At 38.8% G+C, this 18037-nt stretch overlaps 1 protein-coding gene across 4 annotated transcripts in view; it reads left to right on the top strand.

Annotated features, from left to right (window-relative positions):
• The window catches only part of SENP2 (SUMO specific peptidase 2), a 61217-nt gene that overhangs the window by 22927 nt on the left and 20253 nt on the right, over positions 1-18037 (top strand). For all 4 annotated transcript variants that reach the window (XM_037024208.2, XM_037024209.2, XM_037024207.2 and 1 more), the window contains 2 exons: positions 14928-15096; positions 16832-16935. In XM_037024208.2, the coding sequence (XP_036880103.2) occupies positions 14928-15096; positions 16832-16935 (273 nt within the window). The remainder of the gene's footprint in view (positions 1-14927; positions 15097-16831; positions 16936-18037) is intronic.

Below are 18037 nucleotides of genomic sequence, written 5' to 3'. Positions count from 1 at the left end.
ATTCTTTCATTCTTAGAGATCCTTTTCTCTCTCTGTGCCTCTGCTTCTTTGTATTTCTCTTCTCTAATTTCTATTCCATTTCCTGTCTCTTTTACTACATCTAATCTGCTTTTAAATCCCTCCATTGTATGTTTCATTTCAGATATGGAATTTCTTAATGATTGAATCTCCTTTCTAAGTTTGTCCCTGAGTTCTTGAATATTTTTCTGTACCTCCAAGCATGTTTATGATTTTTATTTTGAACTCTCTTTCAGGAAGATTGTTGAGTTCAGTTTCATTTGGCCCCTTTCCTGGTGTTTGTGAGATTTGGGGTTGAACCAGGTTCCTTTAACATTTTATGTTTGTATGGGGCACCCTCTATTGCCCAGAAGCTCTAGTCTCTGGAGCTGTTTATCCCTGAAGCGAGTTCAAGGGTCACTGGGCAGCAGTGCTGGTGCCTGTGGGGAAGAAAGAGCTGTTTCCTGCTTCCTGGCTGCAGTGCCTGACTGTCAGAAGCAGTGGACCGAGCACACAGTTGTAAACCTCTGTGCTTTGTGTCTGTAGCTGCCTTAGGCTGGGCCTCCCTCCGGCAGGCCTGACACCAGGGCAGGGAGTGTCAGTTTATGAGCCAGTGCCGGCAGGCCTGGAGGAAGGCGCAGCAGGCTATGTATCACAGTGGGGGGCCTCGTTGCTGAGTAGCCAGCCAGGGTGATGGAGCGCCTGAAGCTCCTGAAACTTCCCAACCTACTGGGCAGAATGCATCCAGACAACCTTGTCCACCTATCCATCCCTTCTCCCACACAGCAAGCTCCATGCAAACCCTGCCCCTTCAGCAGCCCTCTCACTGCTAGGAAGCCTCTCAGACTGCCTGCCTTTCCTTTGTCCCAGAGCAGCTGGATGTGGATCTCTGTCCTCCACAAATGGCTGGAATCTCAGTCTCTCCAAGTATTCCGCCTGTCTTTGCTTTCCAACCCCACTTATCTCCAGAGCACCATGGGGGCATAGGTTTCTGCCCCCAAAGCACATCTCTAGGGCTAGGTGCTCAGCACTCCTTGGTTTCCACCCCTTCTCTGCCCTATTTTTCTTCCTCCCACAGGTGATCTGGGGTGAGGGAAGGGCTTGGGTCCTGTCGGATTAAGGCTTTGGTATGTTACCCTGTTTTGTGAGGTCTACTCTTTTCTCCAGGTGTATGCAGTCTTGTAGAGCCTTCTTGTTGCTCTTTTAGGATTAGTTGTATAAACTATATTTTCATATTATATCTGGTTTTGAGAGGAGTTCTCTGTCTCACCTCTCATACCACTTTCTTGAATCCTTCCCTGTGTGTTACTTTTTTCATAGCATATTATATGGTTATAGTACCTTTTTTTTTTTTTTTAAGCATTTCAAAAAGTAGACTTTATTTTTTAGAGCAGTTTTAGGTTCACAGCAAACTGAGCAGAAAGTACAGAGTTCCCATCCCACCACAATCGTACATTGACACGATGCATCATTATCACCCAAAGTCCATAGTTTACATCTGGGTTCCCTTCTGGTGTTGTACATTCTATACAATCATACAGTGACATGTATCCACCATTATAGTATCATGCAAAATAGTTTCACTGCCCTAAAAATCTTCCATGCTCTGCCTATTCAGCCCTTCTTTCCACCAAAACCCTGGAAACCACTGATCTTTCTGTCTCCATAGTTTTGCCTTTTCCAGATCGTCACATAGTTGGAATCATACAGTATACAGTTGACCCTTGAACAACACAGGTTTGAAACGCACAGGTTCACTTATACATGGATGTTTTTCAATAAGTATTGGAAAATTTTTTAGAGATTTTTGACAATTTAAAAAAACACTTTATTTTCTCTAGCTTACTTTCTTCTAAGAATACAGTATATAATATATATACAAAGTATGTGTTTATTAACTATGTTATCCATAAGGCTTTCTAGTCAACAGGAGGCTATTTAGTTTTTGGGGAGTCAAAAGTTATACATGGATTTTTAACTGCACAAGGGGTTGGTGCCCCCAACCCCCATGTTATTCAAGGGTCAACCATATAACCTTTTTAGATTGGCGTCTTTATTTAGTAATATGCACTTAAGCCCTCCCTACCATTTTTCATGGCTTAATGGTCATTTCATTTTAGCATTGAATAATCTTCCATTTTAAAGATGAACAACAGTTTACCCATTCATCTACCAAAGGACATCTTGGTTGCTTCCATGAATAAAGCTGCTATAAACTCCATATGCAGATTTTTGTGTGCCCAGTGCATTTCTACCTTCATAGTCTGAATGTAGAGCTAATTTCTAAATCAGATCCTAACAAGTCAATATTTATCAATATGACTGGTAGGGTTTATCCTTCAAATACACAATGAAACAACAAGAAGTATATTACTATGGTAGGAATAGAAAACTGTAAATTGATGATTTTATTGATTGTTCTGAGGTATTAACTCTATTTTGTTATTTCCCTGTCTTTTCTCTCCTCTTGCCCTTTTCAACCATAAACACAATTAGCAATAATATAGTGGATCAATAGATGATGTAGCCAGATTGTTTGTGTTTGTTTCTATTTGAATAATGGGACTCTGACATTTATGAGCTGCCTAACATGGAGCAAGTTACTCAACATCTTTGTGCCTCTTCTTCTTCATCTTTAAAATAGGAATTTTAATAGGGCCCACCTCATGGACTAAATGAGTTTATATGCATAACTCGTAGAATACCTGGCACATAAGTATTTATCAATTAAGATGAATAATATGCATGTGGATCTCTTGTGTGAATGCTGGTCTCACAGGACTGTACACAGGAAGTTGTTCTGCTGAGTCAAACTGTCAGGCTTGCAATTTGATTTTTTTTTTTTTGAGAGGGCATCTCTCATATTTATTGATCAAATGGTTGTGAACAACAATAAAATTCTGTATAGGGGACTCAGTGCACAATCATTATTCAACCCCAAGCCTAATTCTCAACAGTCTCCAATCTTCTGAGGCATAACAAACAAATTCTTACATGGTGAACAAGTTCTTATATAGTGAATAAGTTCTTACATGGTGAACAGTGCCAGGGCAGTCATATCACAGAAACTTTCGGTTTTGATCACACATCATGAACTATAAACAATCAAGTCAGATATGATTATTTGTTTGATTTTTATACTTGATTTATATGTGAATCCCACATTTCTCCCTTATTACTATCATTATTTTTTTAAAATAAAATGCTGAAGTGGTAGGTAGATGCAAGATAAAGGTAGAAAACATAATTTAGTACTGTAAGAGGGCAAATGTAGATGATCAGATCTGTGCCTATAGACTAAGTATTCATCCAAGCTAGACAAGGGCAACAAAACATCCACGGATGCAGATTTCTCTCAAAACAGGGGGGTGAGGTTCTAAGCCTCACATCTGTTGCTCCCCAATTTCTCACCTGATGGTCCCCCTTGACTGTGCCTGTCTAACGTTGTTCCTCCCTTGAGGAATCTTACCTGTCTCTGGCCAACCAGTCATCTTCTGGGGCCATACAGGGAAATGTAAAGTTGGTAAGTGAGAGAGAAGCAATATTCTTTGAAAAGGTTAGCTTTTTACTTCTTTGCAGATTTATGCCCTGTGGCTTCTATGCCCAGCATTTGTCTTGAGGTATCTTTACTACTTGGAAGAATTATGATACTCAGTAATTTTCGATATGAGGCACGAATTCTACTTAAGGGTTGTAATCAGGAAGAAAGAAGAAAAGCTATAGAAGTAGGAGACAGAAGAAAACATGGGAAGATTGATGATTTCTTTGACATATATTCTTGTAGAGTAACATAAGCATGTATGGGTTTTAGCAAACTACTAATTAAATTGCGTACACACATTAACATAATAGGAATACAGCTATATAACCAAAGCAGATCTACAATTATCAGCCATATCCAGTGAAACCAAGAAAACCAGTTAGGTACCCTAGGCATTTGTGAAAACTTATCAATGATATGATGGATATTGTCTAACTGAATTTGAATAGTTTGAGAAAAATCAGACAAATTAAAACAAAACATTCCTGGGAATTGTTCACATCCCAAATGTTCTTTTAACAGTAGATAGTCTATAGTCGCAAGATTTTGGAGTGCTGCAACTAGCACTTCTCCTAATTCTTGGTTGAGTTCCAACAGTATAGGTACAGTCAAATTTGTTGTTTTACTGTATGCACAGGCCAGCTTAGATATCTCCTTCTTCATTCCAATGGCAAGTCCAGGATCCAGTGGGATAAATGCAGCTACAACTGCAAAAGCGCCAGGATCTTTGTTGAAGTTTTTTGATGATCATCTTCTGGAATGACTCTTCCAGAGTATGTTGATGTTCAAAGTTCTTCTTCATATCGTATCTTAATTCGTATTCTGGGTAGCCAACTTAGGCTTTGAACCTCTGTATAAACACAAACAAACCCTTTCCCCACACTTTGATATGACCTTTATACCATTGTGAAGAACCTATTGAAGATCACCACACAGGAACTGCTTTTTGTTTTTTGTAAGCAAAAGGAATATTATCAGAAAAATGTACTTCCATAGCTGATCATCTGACACCCTTTAAAGGATCAAAATTAAGGATATGTAAAGCATATGCTAAACATAATACCCCTTTTCTTCTTTCCCCCCCTTATCCCTCCCTACCCACCCATCCTCCCCAGTCCCTTTCCCTTTGGTACCTGTTAGTCCATTCTTGGGTTCTGTGATGCCGCTGCTGTATTGTTTCTTCAGTTTTTCCTTTGTTCTTGTACTCCACAGATGAGTGAAATCATTTGGTATTTCTCTTTCTCTGCTTGGCTTATTTCACTGATCATAATACCCTCTAGCTCCATCCATGTTGTTGCCAATGGTAGGATTTGTTTTCTTCTTATGGCTGAATAATATTCCATTCTGTATATGTACCACATCTTCTTTATCCAGTCATCTACTGATGGACACTTAGGTTGCTTCCAATTCTTGGCTATTGTAAATAGTGCTGCGATAAACATAGGGGTGCATCTGTCTTTCTCAAACTTGATTGCTGCGTTCTTAGGGTAAATTCCTAGGAGTGGAATTCCTGGGTCAAATGGTAGGTCTGTTTTGAGCATTTTGATGAACCTCCATACTGCTTTCCACAATTGTTGAGCTAATTTACATTCCCACCAGCAGTGTAGGAGGGTTCCCCTTTCTCTACAACCTCACCAACATTTGTTGTTGTTTGTCTTTTGAATGGTAGCCATCCTTACTGATGTGAGGTGATACCTCATTGTGGTTTTAATTTGCATTTCTCTGATAATTAGCAATGTGGAGCATCTTTTCATGTGTGTTGGCCATCTGAATTTCTTTTTTGGAGAACTGTCTGTTCAGTTCCTCTGCCCATTTTTTAATTGGATTATTTGTTTTTTTGTTTGTTGAGGTGGGTGAGCTCTTTATATATTTTGGATGTCAAGCCTTTATCGGATCTGTCATTTACAAATATATTCTCCCATGCTGTAGGGTACCTTTTTGTTCTATTGATGGTGTCTTTTGCTGTACAGAAGCTTTTCAGCTTAATATAGTCCCACTTGTTCATTTTTGCTTTTGTTTTCCTTGCCTGGGGAGATATGTTCAAGAAGAGGTCCCTCATGTTTATGTCCAAGAGATTTTTGCCTGTTTTTTTCTAAGAGTTTTATGATTTCATGACTTCCATTCAGGTCTTTGATCCATTTTGAATTTACTTTTGTGTATGGGGTTAGACAATGGTCCAGTTTCATTCTCTTACATGTAGCTGTCCAGTTTTGCCAGCACCATCTGTTGAAGAGACTATCATTTTGCCATTGTATGTCCATGGCTCCTTTATCGAATATTAATTGACCATATATGTTTGGGTTAATGTCTGGAGTCTCTAATCTGTTCCACTGTTCTGTGGCTCTGTTCTTGTGCCAGTACCAAATTGTCTTGATTACTATAGCTTTGTAGAAGAGCTTGAAGTTGGGGAGTGAGATCCCCCCCACCTTATTCTTCTTTCTCAGGATTGCTTTGACTATTCGGGGTCTTTGGTGTTTCCATATGAATTTTTGAACTATTTGTTCCAGTTCATTGAAGAATGTTGCTGGTAATTTGATAGGGATTGCATCAAATCTGTATATTGCTTTGGGCAGGATGGCCATTTTGATGATATTAATTCTTCCTAGCCAAGAGCATGGGATGAGTTTCCATTTGTTAGTGTCCACTTTAATTTCTCTTGAGTGACTTGTAGTTTTCAGGGTATAGGTCTTTCACTTCTTTGGTTAGGTTTATTCCTAGGTATTTTATTTTTTTTGATGCAATTGTGAATGGAATTATTTTCCTCATTTCTCTTTCTATTGGTTCATTGTTAGTGTATAGGAAAGCCACAGATTTCTGTGTGTTAATTTTGTATCCTGCAACTTTGCTGTATTCTGATATCATTTCTAGTAGTTTTGGAGTGGATTCTTTAGGGTTTTTTATGTACAGTATCATGTCATCTGCAAATAGTGACCGTTTAACTGCTTCTTTACCAATCTGGATTCCTTGTATTTCTTTATTTTGTCTAATTGTCGTGGCTAGGACCTACAGTACTATGTTAAATAACAGTGGGGAGAGTGGGCATCCCTGTCTTGTTCCCGATCTCAGAGGAAAAGCTTTCAGTTTCTCTCTGTTCAGTATAATGTTGGCTGTGGGTTTATCGTATATGGCCTTTATTATGTTGAGGTACTTGCCCTCTATACCCACTTTGCTGAGAGTTTTTATCATGAATGGATATTGAATTTTGTCAAATGCTTTTTCAGCATCCAGGGAGATGATCATGTGGTTTTTGTCCTTCTTTTTGTTGATGTGGTGGATGATGTTGATGGATTTTCAAATGTTGTACCATCCTTGCATCCCTGGGATGAATCCCACTTGGTCATGGTGTATGATCCTTTTGATATACTGTTGAATTCTGTTTGCTAATATTTTATTGAGTATTTTTGCATCTACATTCATCAGGGATATTGGTCTGTAATTTTCTTTTTTGTTGGGGTCTTTGCCTGGTTTTGGTATAAGGGTGATGTTGGCTTCATAGAATGAGTTTGGGAGTATTCCCTCCTCTTGTATTTTTTGGAAAACTTTAAGGAGAATGGGTATTATGTCTTCTCTGTATGTCTGATAAAATTCTGAGTTAAATCCACCTGGTCCAGGGGTTTTGTTCTTGGGTAGTTTTTTGATTACCGTTTCAGTTTCTTTGCTCATATTTGGTTTGTTTAACTTTTGTGTTTCTTCCTTGGTCAGTCTTGGGAGGTTGTATTTTTCTAGGAGGTTGTCCATTTCTTCTAGGTTTTCCAGCTTGTTGGCATATAGGTTTTCATAGTAGTCTTTAATAATTCTTTGTATTTCTGTGGAGTCTGTCGTGATTTTTCCTTTCTCATTTCTGATTCTGTTGATGCGTGTTGATTCTCTTTTTCTCTTAATAAGTTTGGCTAGAGGCTTATCTATTTTGTTTATTTTCTCAAAGAACCAGCTCTTGGTTTCGTTGATTTTTGCTATTGTTTTATTCTTCTCAATTTTGTTAATTTCTTCTCTGATCTTTATTATGTCCCTCTTTCTGCTGACTTTAGGCCTCATTTGTTCTTCTTTTTCCAGTTTCGATAATTGTGATGTTAGACTATTCATTTGGGATTGTTCCTCCTTCTTTAAGTGTGCCTGGATTGCTATATACTTTCCTCTTAAGACCGCTTTCGCTGTGTCCCACAGAAGTTGGGAGTTGTTGTTGTTGTTGTCATTTGTTTCTATATATTCCTTGATCTCTATTTTCATTTGTTCATTGATGCATTGATTATTTAGGAGCATGTTGGTAAGCCTCCATGTGTTTGTGAGCCTTTTTGTTTTCTTTGTAGAATTTATTTCTACTCTTATACCTTTGTGGTCTGAAAAGTTGGTTGGTAGAATTTCAATCTTTTGGAATTTACTGAGGCTCTTTTTGTGACCTAGTATGTGGTCTATTCTGGAGAATGTTCCATGTGCACTTGAGAAGAATGTATATCCTGTTGCTTTTGGATGTAGAGTTCTACAGATGTCTATTAGGTCCATGTGTTCTAGTGTGTTGTTCAGTGCCTCTGTGTCCTTACTTATTTTTCTGTCTAGTGGATCTATCCTTTGGGGTGAGTGGCGTGTTGAAGTCTCCTAAAATGAATGCATTGCATTCTGTTACCCCCTTTAGTTCTGTTAGTATTTGTTTCACATATGCTGGTGCTTCTGTGTTGCATATATATTGAGAATGGTTATATCCTCTTGTTGGACTGAGCCCTTTATCATTATGTAATGTCCTTCTTTATCTCTTTTTACTTTCTTTGTTTTGAAGTCAATTTTGTCTGATACTAGTACTGCAACCTGTGCTTTCTTCTCTCTTTTGTTTGCCTGAAATATGTTTTTCCATCCCTTGAATTTTAGTCTGTGCATCTCTTTGGGTTTGAGGTGAGTTTCTTGTAAGCAGCATATAGATGGGTCTTGCTTTTTTATCCATTCTTTTACTCTCTGTCTTTTGATTGGTGCATTCAGTCCATTTACATTTAGAGTGACTATTGAAATATATGTACTTATTGCCATTGCGGGCTTTAGATTCGTGGTTACCAGGTTCAAGTTAGCCTCTTTAGTATCTTACTGCCTAACTTTGCTTGCTTATTGAGTTGTTATATACACTGTCTGGAGATTCTTTTCTTCTCTCCCTTCTTATTCCTCCTCCTCCATTCTTTATATGTTGATTGTTTTATTCTGTGCTCTTTCATGTTTCCTTTAACTGCTTTTATTGGGCAGTTGATTTTATTTTTTGCCTTTAGTTAGTATTTGGTTGGTCTGCTTTCTTTGCTTTGATTTTATTTTCTCTGGTGACATCTGTTTAGTATTAGGAGTGCCCCCGTCTAGAAAAGTCCCTCTAGAATACCCTGTAGAGGTGGTTTGTGGGAGGCAAATTCCCTCAGCTTTTGCTTGTCTGGGGATTGTTTAATCCCTCCTTCATATTTAAATGATAATCATGCTGGATACAGTATCCTTGGTTCAAGGCCCTTCTGTTCATTGCATTAAATATATATTGCCATTCTCTTCTGGTCTGTAATGTTTCTCTTGAGAAGTCTTATGATAGCCTGATGGGTTTTCCTTTATAGGTCACCTTTTTCTCTCTAGCTGCCTTTAAAACTCTGTCCTTGTCTTTGATCTTTGCCATTTTAATTATTATGTGTCTTGGTGTTGTCTTCCTTGGGTCCTTTCTGTTGGGAGTTCTGTGTATTTCCGTGGTCTGTTTGATTATTTCTTTTCCCAGTTTGGGGAAGTTTTCAGCAATTATTTCTTCAAAGACACTTTCTATCCCTTTTTCTCTCTCTTCTTGTTCTGGTACCCCTATAATACAGATATTGTTCCTTTTGGATTGGTCACACAGTTCTCTTAATATTGTTTCATTCCTGGAGATCCTTTTATCTCTCTCTGTGTCAGCTTCTATGCGTTCCTGTTCTCTGGTTTCTATTCCATCAGTGGCCTCTTGCATCTTATCCATTCTGCTTTATAAATCCTTCCAGAGTTTGTTTCACTTCTGTAATCTCCTTCCAGACATCTGTAATCTCTCTGGACGTCTGTAATCTCCCTCCGGACTTCATTCCTTAGCCCTTGTATATTTCTCTGCATTCTCCATCAGCATGTTTATGATTTTTATTTTGAATTATTCTTCAGGAAGACTGGTTAGGTCTGTCTCCTTCTCAGGTGTTGTCTCTGTAATCTTTGTCTTTCTCAAATTTTGCCTTTTCATGGCGATAGACATAGTTTGCAGAGCTGGCCAAGTGACGGCTGGGAGAACGTCCCTTCTTGTTGGTTTGTGGCCTTCCTCTCCTGGGAGAACAGTGACCTCTAGCGGCTTTTGCTGGGCAGCTGCGTGCAGACGGGGCTTCTGATTCTTGCCCGGCTGCTGTGGAGTTTATCTGTGCTGTTGCTGTGGGTGTGGCCTTCCTCGGGCTGCTGCTCCGATGTGGCGGAGCTGTGTCGGAGGGGAGACAGACGGGGGGCTGTTTATCTCCATGAGGTTCCTCTGAGCTGCTCTGATATCCAGGGGTTTAGGGTGCCCGGAGTTCACTGCTGCTGGACTAAGTGTCCCAGGACACTTCCGTCTGGCTGTGCTGTCCCTGTCCATTTAAGACTTCCAAAAAGCACTCGCTTTTCTTTGTCCGCAGGCACCGGCTGCAGGCACCCGCTCACAGGTCTTACTGTCCTGTTTCCCTAGTATGCAGAGCTCCATGCATGCACTATGTCTGCGCTCTGGTGCAGATGGCTAGGGCTGGCTATTTAGCAGCCCTGCACTCCCTCTTCCTCCCCACTCCAACTCCTCTCCTCCTGCCCGGAGCTGGGGTGAGGGGTGCTCGGGTCCCGCAGGGCCGTGTCTTATATCTTACCCCCTTCACGAGGCGCTGGGTTCTCACAGGTGTGGATGTGGTGTGGATGTTGTCCTGTGTCTTCTGGTCTCTCTTTTAGGAAGAGTTGTCTTTGTTGTGTTTTCAAAAATATATGTGGTTTTGGGAGATTTCCGCTGCTCTACTCATTCTGCCATCTTGGCTCCGCCCTTGTCATAGCACCTTTTTTAAAAACATTTTAAAAAAGAATTGTCGCTCCCTTCTGAACTTCTGAACTTTTTTTTGAAATATTGTATGCATACAAAAAAAGCAGAAATTATGTGTATAGCCTGATGAATTTTCATACACTTAACACATTCTTCAGTTTTGTGTAATGTTCTTACTGTTTTATTAGTAATTTTCTTCTGTGTTTTTACTTTCTAGAATTTCTATTCTTTGGATATTAGAGCTTCTGGATTGATATAACTTCCTTATGTATTCTCTTCTTTTGTTGTTCTCTTTGCCTTTTCTTTAAAAAAACGTTTTACTCATTTTTATTTTTTGGCTATCACTGTTTTTATGTTGTAAGCATCCTCTCCCTTTCTATAGCCCATGGTTTTTACTTTCTTCAATAATCTTGTTCTTATTAAAAGGATGTAATATCCTTTCTTACCTCTCTGAAGCTGTTCATTAGTTAATTAGTTTAAAATTTGTTTTCCTCCCTCCTTGTTTGTTTCGTCTGAATTCCTCTTCCCACTGGTTTATTTGGTCTTTCATGTCAGTCTTTTTTTCAGTTGAGATATAATTAACATTTAACATTAATTTCAGGTGTACAATATAATCATTTGATGTTTATATATGTTGTGAAACAGTCACAATAAGCCTAGTTAATATCCATCACCCCACATAATTATGTTTTTTTCTTGTGATGAGACTTCTAACATCTTAGCAACTTTCTAAGATACAGCATAGTAGTGTTAACTATAGTCTCCATGCTATACATTACACCCCATGACTTATTCTATGACTGGAAGTTTGTACCTTTTGACCCCCCTTTACCAATTTCACCCACCCCTCCACCCTCCAGTCAATCACCAGTCTATTTTCTGTATCCATGAGTTTGTGTTTTTGTTTTTTTTGTTTTAGACCCACATAGAAATGAAATCAATGGCATTTGTCTTTCTAACTTATTTCACCTAGTGTAATAGCCTCAAGGTTCATCCATGTGTCACAAATAGCAGGAATTCCTCCCTTTTTTTTGACATTCCAGTGTGTATGTTTTTTTTAAATTTTGTTTTACCAGTTACTATATTTTTATTTTTATTTAGGTATCTTTGATATACAATCTTACATTGGTTTCAAGTATACAGCACAATGGTTCAACAGTTACCCATATTACTAAATCCTCATCCCAACTTGTGCAGTTGCTATCTGTCAACATAGGAGGATGTTGCAGAATCGTTGGCTACATTCTCCATACTATACTACCGTCCCTGTGACCAGCATATATTATGATTAAGGATTTTGTGACCCTTTATCCCTTCCCACTCACCCACCCCAACCACTTCCCCATGGTAACTGCTAGTCACTTCTCAGTGTCTGTGAGTGTATTGCAGGGAAAGTCTCCATGCTTCTGCCAGGCAGCAAAATCTAGTGTTGCTGGGCCAGTGGGCCAGGTTGGGGCCAGGTGGGCAGTGTGCAGGGAAGTGCCTCAGGGCTGAGCTGCCAGCAAGGGGGATGGAGTGTTTGTGGCTCCCGCAAGTGCCCAACTTGTTCGGTTGAGGGAGGACTGGGGAAGTGGTGCCTACCTGCCTTTTTTCTGCTGAGAACTCCATTCAACCCTTGCCCCTCTGGCACCCTTTCCATTGCTGGTAAGTGTTTCAGACTACCTTCTCAGCTTTGGGTCTCAGTGGGACTAGCAGAGCATGCCTGTCCTCCACAAGCAGCTGGAGTCTCAGCCTCCCAGAGTGCTCCAACTCTCCCTGGTGTCCAGCCCCGCTAATCACCAAAGGCCGATGCGATGGGAACTTCTGTTCCTCATATCACATCTCCAGGGCTAGGTGTGCAGAGTTCCTGAGCACTTACCCTCCCTGCTCAGTTCCTCTCCCATCACTTGTGGCTGGGTTGGCAGAAGGGTTGGGGTCCCACTCAGTTGAGGCTCTGTCATGTTACCCTGCTCTGTCGAGTCTTCTCTTCTTCCCCAGGTGTAGGTGGTCTGTTCTGTAGCCTTTAGGTCATTTTCAGGTTTAGTTGTATTTGCTGTAGTTGCTTCCTTGGTGTGTGAGGGAGTAGGTTTTCATCTTGCCTTCTTTCCTGACATGTTTTTTCCCCCTGTCCTCCCAGTGTGTGTCTTTTTTATCGATTCATTCGTCATTTGGCACTTAAGTTGCTTCCAAGTCTTGGCTATTTTAAGTAATGCTGCAGTGAACATTTGGGTGCATATATCTTTGATTCTTTATTCAAATACTTGCTAATTCTTGTCTGTCTACTAATATTTAAGAATGAGTCACTTAGCTAAAACTGGGGCCCTCTGGAATTGGATAAATGGTTGATCTGAGGGCAAAAAGAGAAAGTACAGAATGTCTTTGTTATTGATTGAAATCAATACCATAATGGCTTAATTCCCTTATGGTCAGAGAATATACTGTAGTATGACTTAAATTCTTTTAAATTTGTTAATATATGATGTTCAGTGTGCACTTGAAAAGAATATGTACTACACTGATGGACAGAGACTATAATGGGGTATGTGGTGGGGACTTGATAATGGGGGACATCTAGTAACCACAATGTTGCTCATGTAATTGTATATTAATGATGCCAAAACAAAAAAACAAAGAAAAAGAAAAGAATATGTATTGTGCTGCTGTGAGGTGAAGTGTCAGATCAAGTTGGCTGCTAATATTTCACAAGTCTTACTGATTTTCTGTCTACTTTATTACTAATTGATGAATGAGGAGTATTGATGTTTTCTACTCTAATTATGGTTTGTCTGTTTCTCCATCTAGTTATGTCAGTTTTTGCCTTTGTATTTTGTCTTCATGTATGTATTTTGAAACTCTGTATGTGAATTCATTTGATTCAGATTCACCAGTTGTTATTTTGCCATATTTGCTCTGTCATTCTCTGTTGTATGTACCTAATGTTTTTTTCTGAAGCATATGAAAGTAAGTCTTAGACTCGTGTCCTGTAATCATAAGTACTTGAGTGTTTATTTCTTAAGAATGAGAACATTTACTTATATAATCACAGGTTACCAAAATCAGAAAATTTGACATTAATAAAAAACTATCATATAACCTTGTTTAAATTTTACCATTACAGAGATAATTTTTTCTGGTCCAGGATTCAGTGCAGGATTGTGTATTACATTTAATTTTCATGTCTCTTTGATCTCTTTTCCTCTTCAGCTTTTCTTTGTCTTTGATGGTGTAGAATTTTGTTTGTTTGTTTGAGCCTTCTAATTCTTGTTTTTTTTTTAATTAAGGTGTCATTGATATACAATCTTATGAAAGTTTCACATGAGTAACATGGTTACAACATTCACCCATATTATCAAGTACCCCCCACCCCATTGCAGTCACTGTCCATCAGCGTAGTAAGATACTATAGAGTCCCTACTTGTCTTCTCTGTGCTATACTGCCTTCCCTGTGACACCCAACATGATGTGTGCTAATCATAATGCCCCTTAATACCCTTCTCCCTCCCTCCCCACCCACTCTCCTCATCCCCTTCCCTTTGATAACTGCTAGTCCCTTCTTGGAGTCTGTGAGTCTGCTGCTATTTTGTTTTTTCAGTTTTGCTTTGTTGTTATACTCCACAAATGAGGGAACTCATTTGGTACTTGTCTTTCTCTGATGGCATGGATATTCTTGAAGAATGGAAAGCATTTCTTTTGTAGAATGTCCCTTAATTTTGTCTGATGTTTCCTCATGTTTCAGATTATAAAAATTTTTGGTAAAAATTACTATAATTGTGATGTTGTAGTCTTTTTAAAACATCATATCCAGAGGGATACGATGTCAGCTTGTCCCATTATTGGTAGTAGTAGTAGAAGCAAGTTTTGTCACCAGCAACAGTGACTAAGTAGTGGCTTCATGGCTTCTATTTCTTAAGCATTGAGCAGATGTTTATTGAGTGCCTGTTGCTTAGATCCTGTACCAGGATATGGTGGTGAAAGGATTTAATTTCTGTCTAAATGGAATTTAAAGTTTAGTGTGAGATATAGACATAATACAAATTAATTACAGATTAACTAATCACACCAGTAATTAATTCCAATGCCAAGTGATTAAAGGAAAAGTGCAGTACCAGAGGAAGGAATGTGTAATAGAAGAATTAAATCCAGAGTTGGGTTTGGAAATTTGGGCATGAGGAAAAAGGCAGAGATTTTCATGTGGCAGCGCTGGAGACTGGAAACACATTCCATTGTGGAATGCTGGGGTCCCCTCTGCTCTAAAGATTCTAACTTTTGTGAATTGTAATTGTCTGGTTTGCCAGGAGCAAACTTAACCTAGGGCAGCTTAATCATAGGATGACTGGAGCTTCAATTCCAGCAATTTAAGTAGTTTGGTAATAATTCTTTTCTTCTTTTCTTTCTGTCTCTCAGTTTTACTTTGAACTCAGAAGGCTATAATAGGAGACCAGGTGGCCGTCGCCATAGCAAAGGCAATCCAGAGAGTTCCTTAAACTGGAAGCCTCAGGAACAGGTTGTAACAGAGATGATTTCTGAAGAGAGTGGCAAGGGTCTGAGACGTCCTCATTGTACCGTGGAGGAGGTAAGCTGTTTTAGTTTGATCTCTTTAAAAATATTTTATCAATTTTGGGGGGAGTAAAAGAGTAAATAATATATGTACTATGGTATAAAATTCAAAAGGTAAAAAAATTTACATTGACTATAAATTTCTTGGTCTGCCTTTCATACCTAGCCCAACCACCTTGTTTTGACTCTTAGCTAGTAACCACTGATACTTGTGTGTATCCTTCTAGAAATACTCTATACATACATGATTTGGTAAATTTTCAGATGTTATTCTCACTTTGAGAAAGAAATAGGAATCATGTTAGGAAGAGATAAGATTATAGATTCTTTTTGAGTGCTTGAATTGGTCTAACTTGTTTTTTTTTATAAGCTATAGTAACTGACTAAGTAAAGAAAGTAAATAGTGTACATGTCTGCTTTTTCCTTCCCTTTTCAGGGCACTTAGCATGATGCCTTCACCAACAGTCTTCACTTCCCTCTTGAAGTCTTCACTTATTCCAGGAGAATTTAGAATTATTCTTGTATCTGGAATTCTTCAGGACTGTCACCTATTGCAGTTTGCTAGATGGTTTTCTGAGCCACTTAGTTTAGTTCACTGGAGAAATATTTATTTGGCTTCTAGGTACTGTGCTAGTTGTCAGCAATTAAAAATTGAATAAAATGTGATCCCTGTCCTTTGAGAGCTTATACATTAGTAGTTGTACCAGCTGAGGCAAGAAGAAAGAGGAATGGATTGAAGCCCTGGAGGGGGTTTTAAAGAAAGTATTAAAGTAAGCCCCAATACCTCTTAGATGAGAAACCAGAGGTGGAACTGAATAAACATGTATGGAGTATACACAAGATATGTTCTGGAAATATTAGAGGGTAATATTAGCAAGGTCATACTCATTGCTTAAGTGTGATGTAAAGTTAGAGGGAAGAGCCTGAATCTCAGATTAATACATGTCACTGACCAAGATACCCTGTGCGTTTAGGGGGAAGATGATGACCAGTTTTGGACATTGTTTAAAGTACCTGTAAAACATGCAAGAAGATCTGTACATCTTGGATATAGATGGTGGGAGTTATGAGAAGAAGGCACTGTGATAGACACATTTCTGAATCTTCAGCTTATTGGTGTTGTATAGATTAGGGGAGCTGAAGAGATAATGGGCAGAACCATCAGCATTTAAGGGCAGGCAAAAGAAGAAATGACCTGCATTCAAGACCAAGAAGATAAAAAGAAATCAGGAGAGTATATTGTCCAGAAAGGCAAGGCAAGGTCAGCAGGGTGAGACAGTGAAGAGCAAGGTTAAGTAATGTAAGGACTGAAAGAGTGTCTTTTGGATCTGGCCAGAGAAGGTCATTGGTGACTTTGGTGAGAACAGTTCCATTTTGGAAGCTAAATGTTCTGAATATACAAGTGGATTATTTCTGTTGAGTATTTGTGATTTACCCAGTTCTGCTGTCAAAAAATCAGATGCCATAAAATTATAGCAGGTAACATAAATGAGTGAAGTGGGCTGGAGTGAATGGCCTGTCTAAAGGGAATAGCCCTACATAGTTGGTCGATTAAGTTTTTCAAAAGAGGCCAAATTTTCAGATTTTTCTTTTCAAATTTATGAAGTTGCCAACTAATTCAAGAAATTTTAAAAACACTATGCTCTCTTATAAAACACATCTGTAGGCTGCATTTGACCTTAGTTTCTGTTTATGATTCAATTGTAGTTTTAATGTGATAATACTTATCTAACTTGCTTTCTTTTATTTAGGGTGTTCAAAAAGAGGAAAGAGAGAAGTACCGAAGGTTACTGGAGCGACTTAAAGAAGGTGGACATGGAAACTCTGTTTCTCCTGTAACTTCAGCTCATCACAGGTGAAAATGAGCTAACAAAATAAATGCTTTGCCAGACTGTTTCCTTATTTTTGAAGAGGGGATTGGTTGTAGAGGCTTTGTTGAAAAAAAGAGGTTAACATTGAGAGAACTAACCTTGTAATTGCTTGAACATTGTATTTCGTAATGGATTAACAGAGAACAGTGGTTTTACAAAATAAAATTTCCCCTTAGCTTTAGAAAATTTTGTTCATGTGAACTTTTTTTTGATCACTGAAGGCAACATTTACTGTGAGGGACATGCTGACGTGTTTTGTTCCTGGCAGAACAAAGATTCCAGGCAACACAAAAACCATGGATAGCATGGGAGCTCTTCAGACCTTGTAGGCTGTTGTCCTCATGTTTTTCTGCAAATACAATTTTAGACAACAAAGGGCATCTTATTAGTATTTTCTATAATTAAAAGACCTAAGATCTGTAAACTGATTTCAAAATTCAATTCCTTCTTATAGTTTTTTTTTGCCCCTTTTTATTTTATTTAACTTTTTATTTTATTATGGTATCATTAATATATAATCACAGAAGCAACACTGTAGTTACTAGATTCCCCCCATTATCAAGTCCCCCCCACATACCCCATTACAGTCTCTGTCCATCAGCATAATAAGATGCTATAGAGCCACTACTTGTCTTCTCTGTGCTATACGGCTTTCCCCATGCACGCCCCACACATTATGTGTGCTAGTCTAGTCATATTGCACCTTAATCCCCTTATCTCTCCCTTCCCCCCACCCTCCCCAGTCCCTTTCCCTTTGGTAACTGTTAGTCCATTTGTGGGTTCTATGAGTCTTCTGCTGTTTTGTTCCTTCAGTTTTTGCTTTGTTATACTCCACAGATGAGTGAAATCATTTGGTACTTGTCTTTCTCTGCCTGGCTTATATCACTGAGCATAATACCCTCTAGCTCCATCCATGTTGTTGCAAATGGTAGGATTTGTTTTCTTCTTATGGCTGAATAATATTCCATTGTGTATATGTACCACATCTTGTTTATCCATTCATCTACTGATGGACACTTAGGTTGCTTCCATTTCTTGGCTATTGTAAATAGTGCTGCGATAAACAGAGGGGTGCATATGTTTTTT

The sequence above is a fragment of the Manis javanica genome, chromosome 3 (genome assembly GCF_040802235.1).
Source record: "Manis javanica isolate MJ-LG chromosome 3, MJ_LKY, whole genome shotgun sequence".
Classification (NCBI taxonomy): Eukaryota; Metazoa; Chordata; class Mammalia; order Pholidota; family Manidae; genus Manis; species Manis javanica.
The sequence above is the reverse complement of the archived record's forward strand: the minus strand, read 5'-3'. Positions and strand labels throughout refer to the sequence as shown.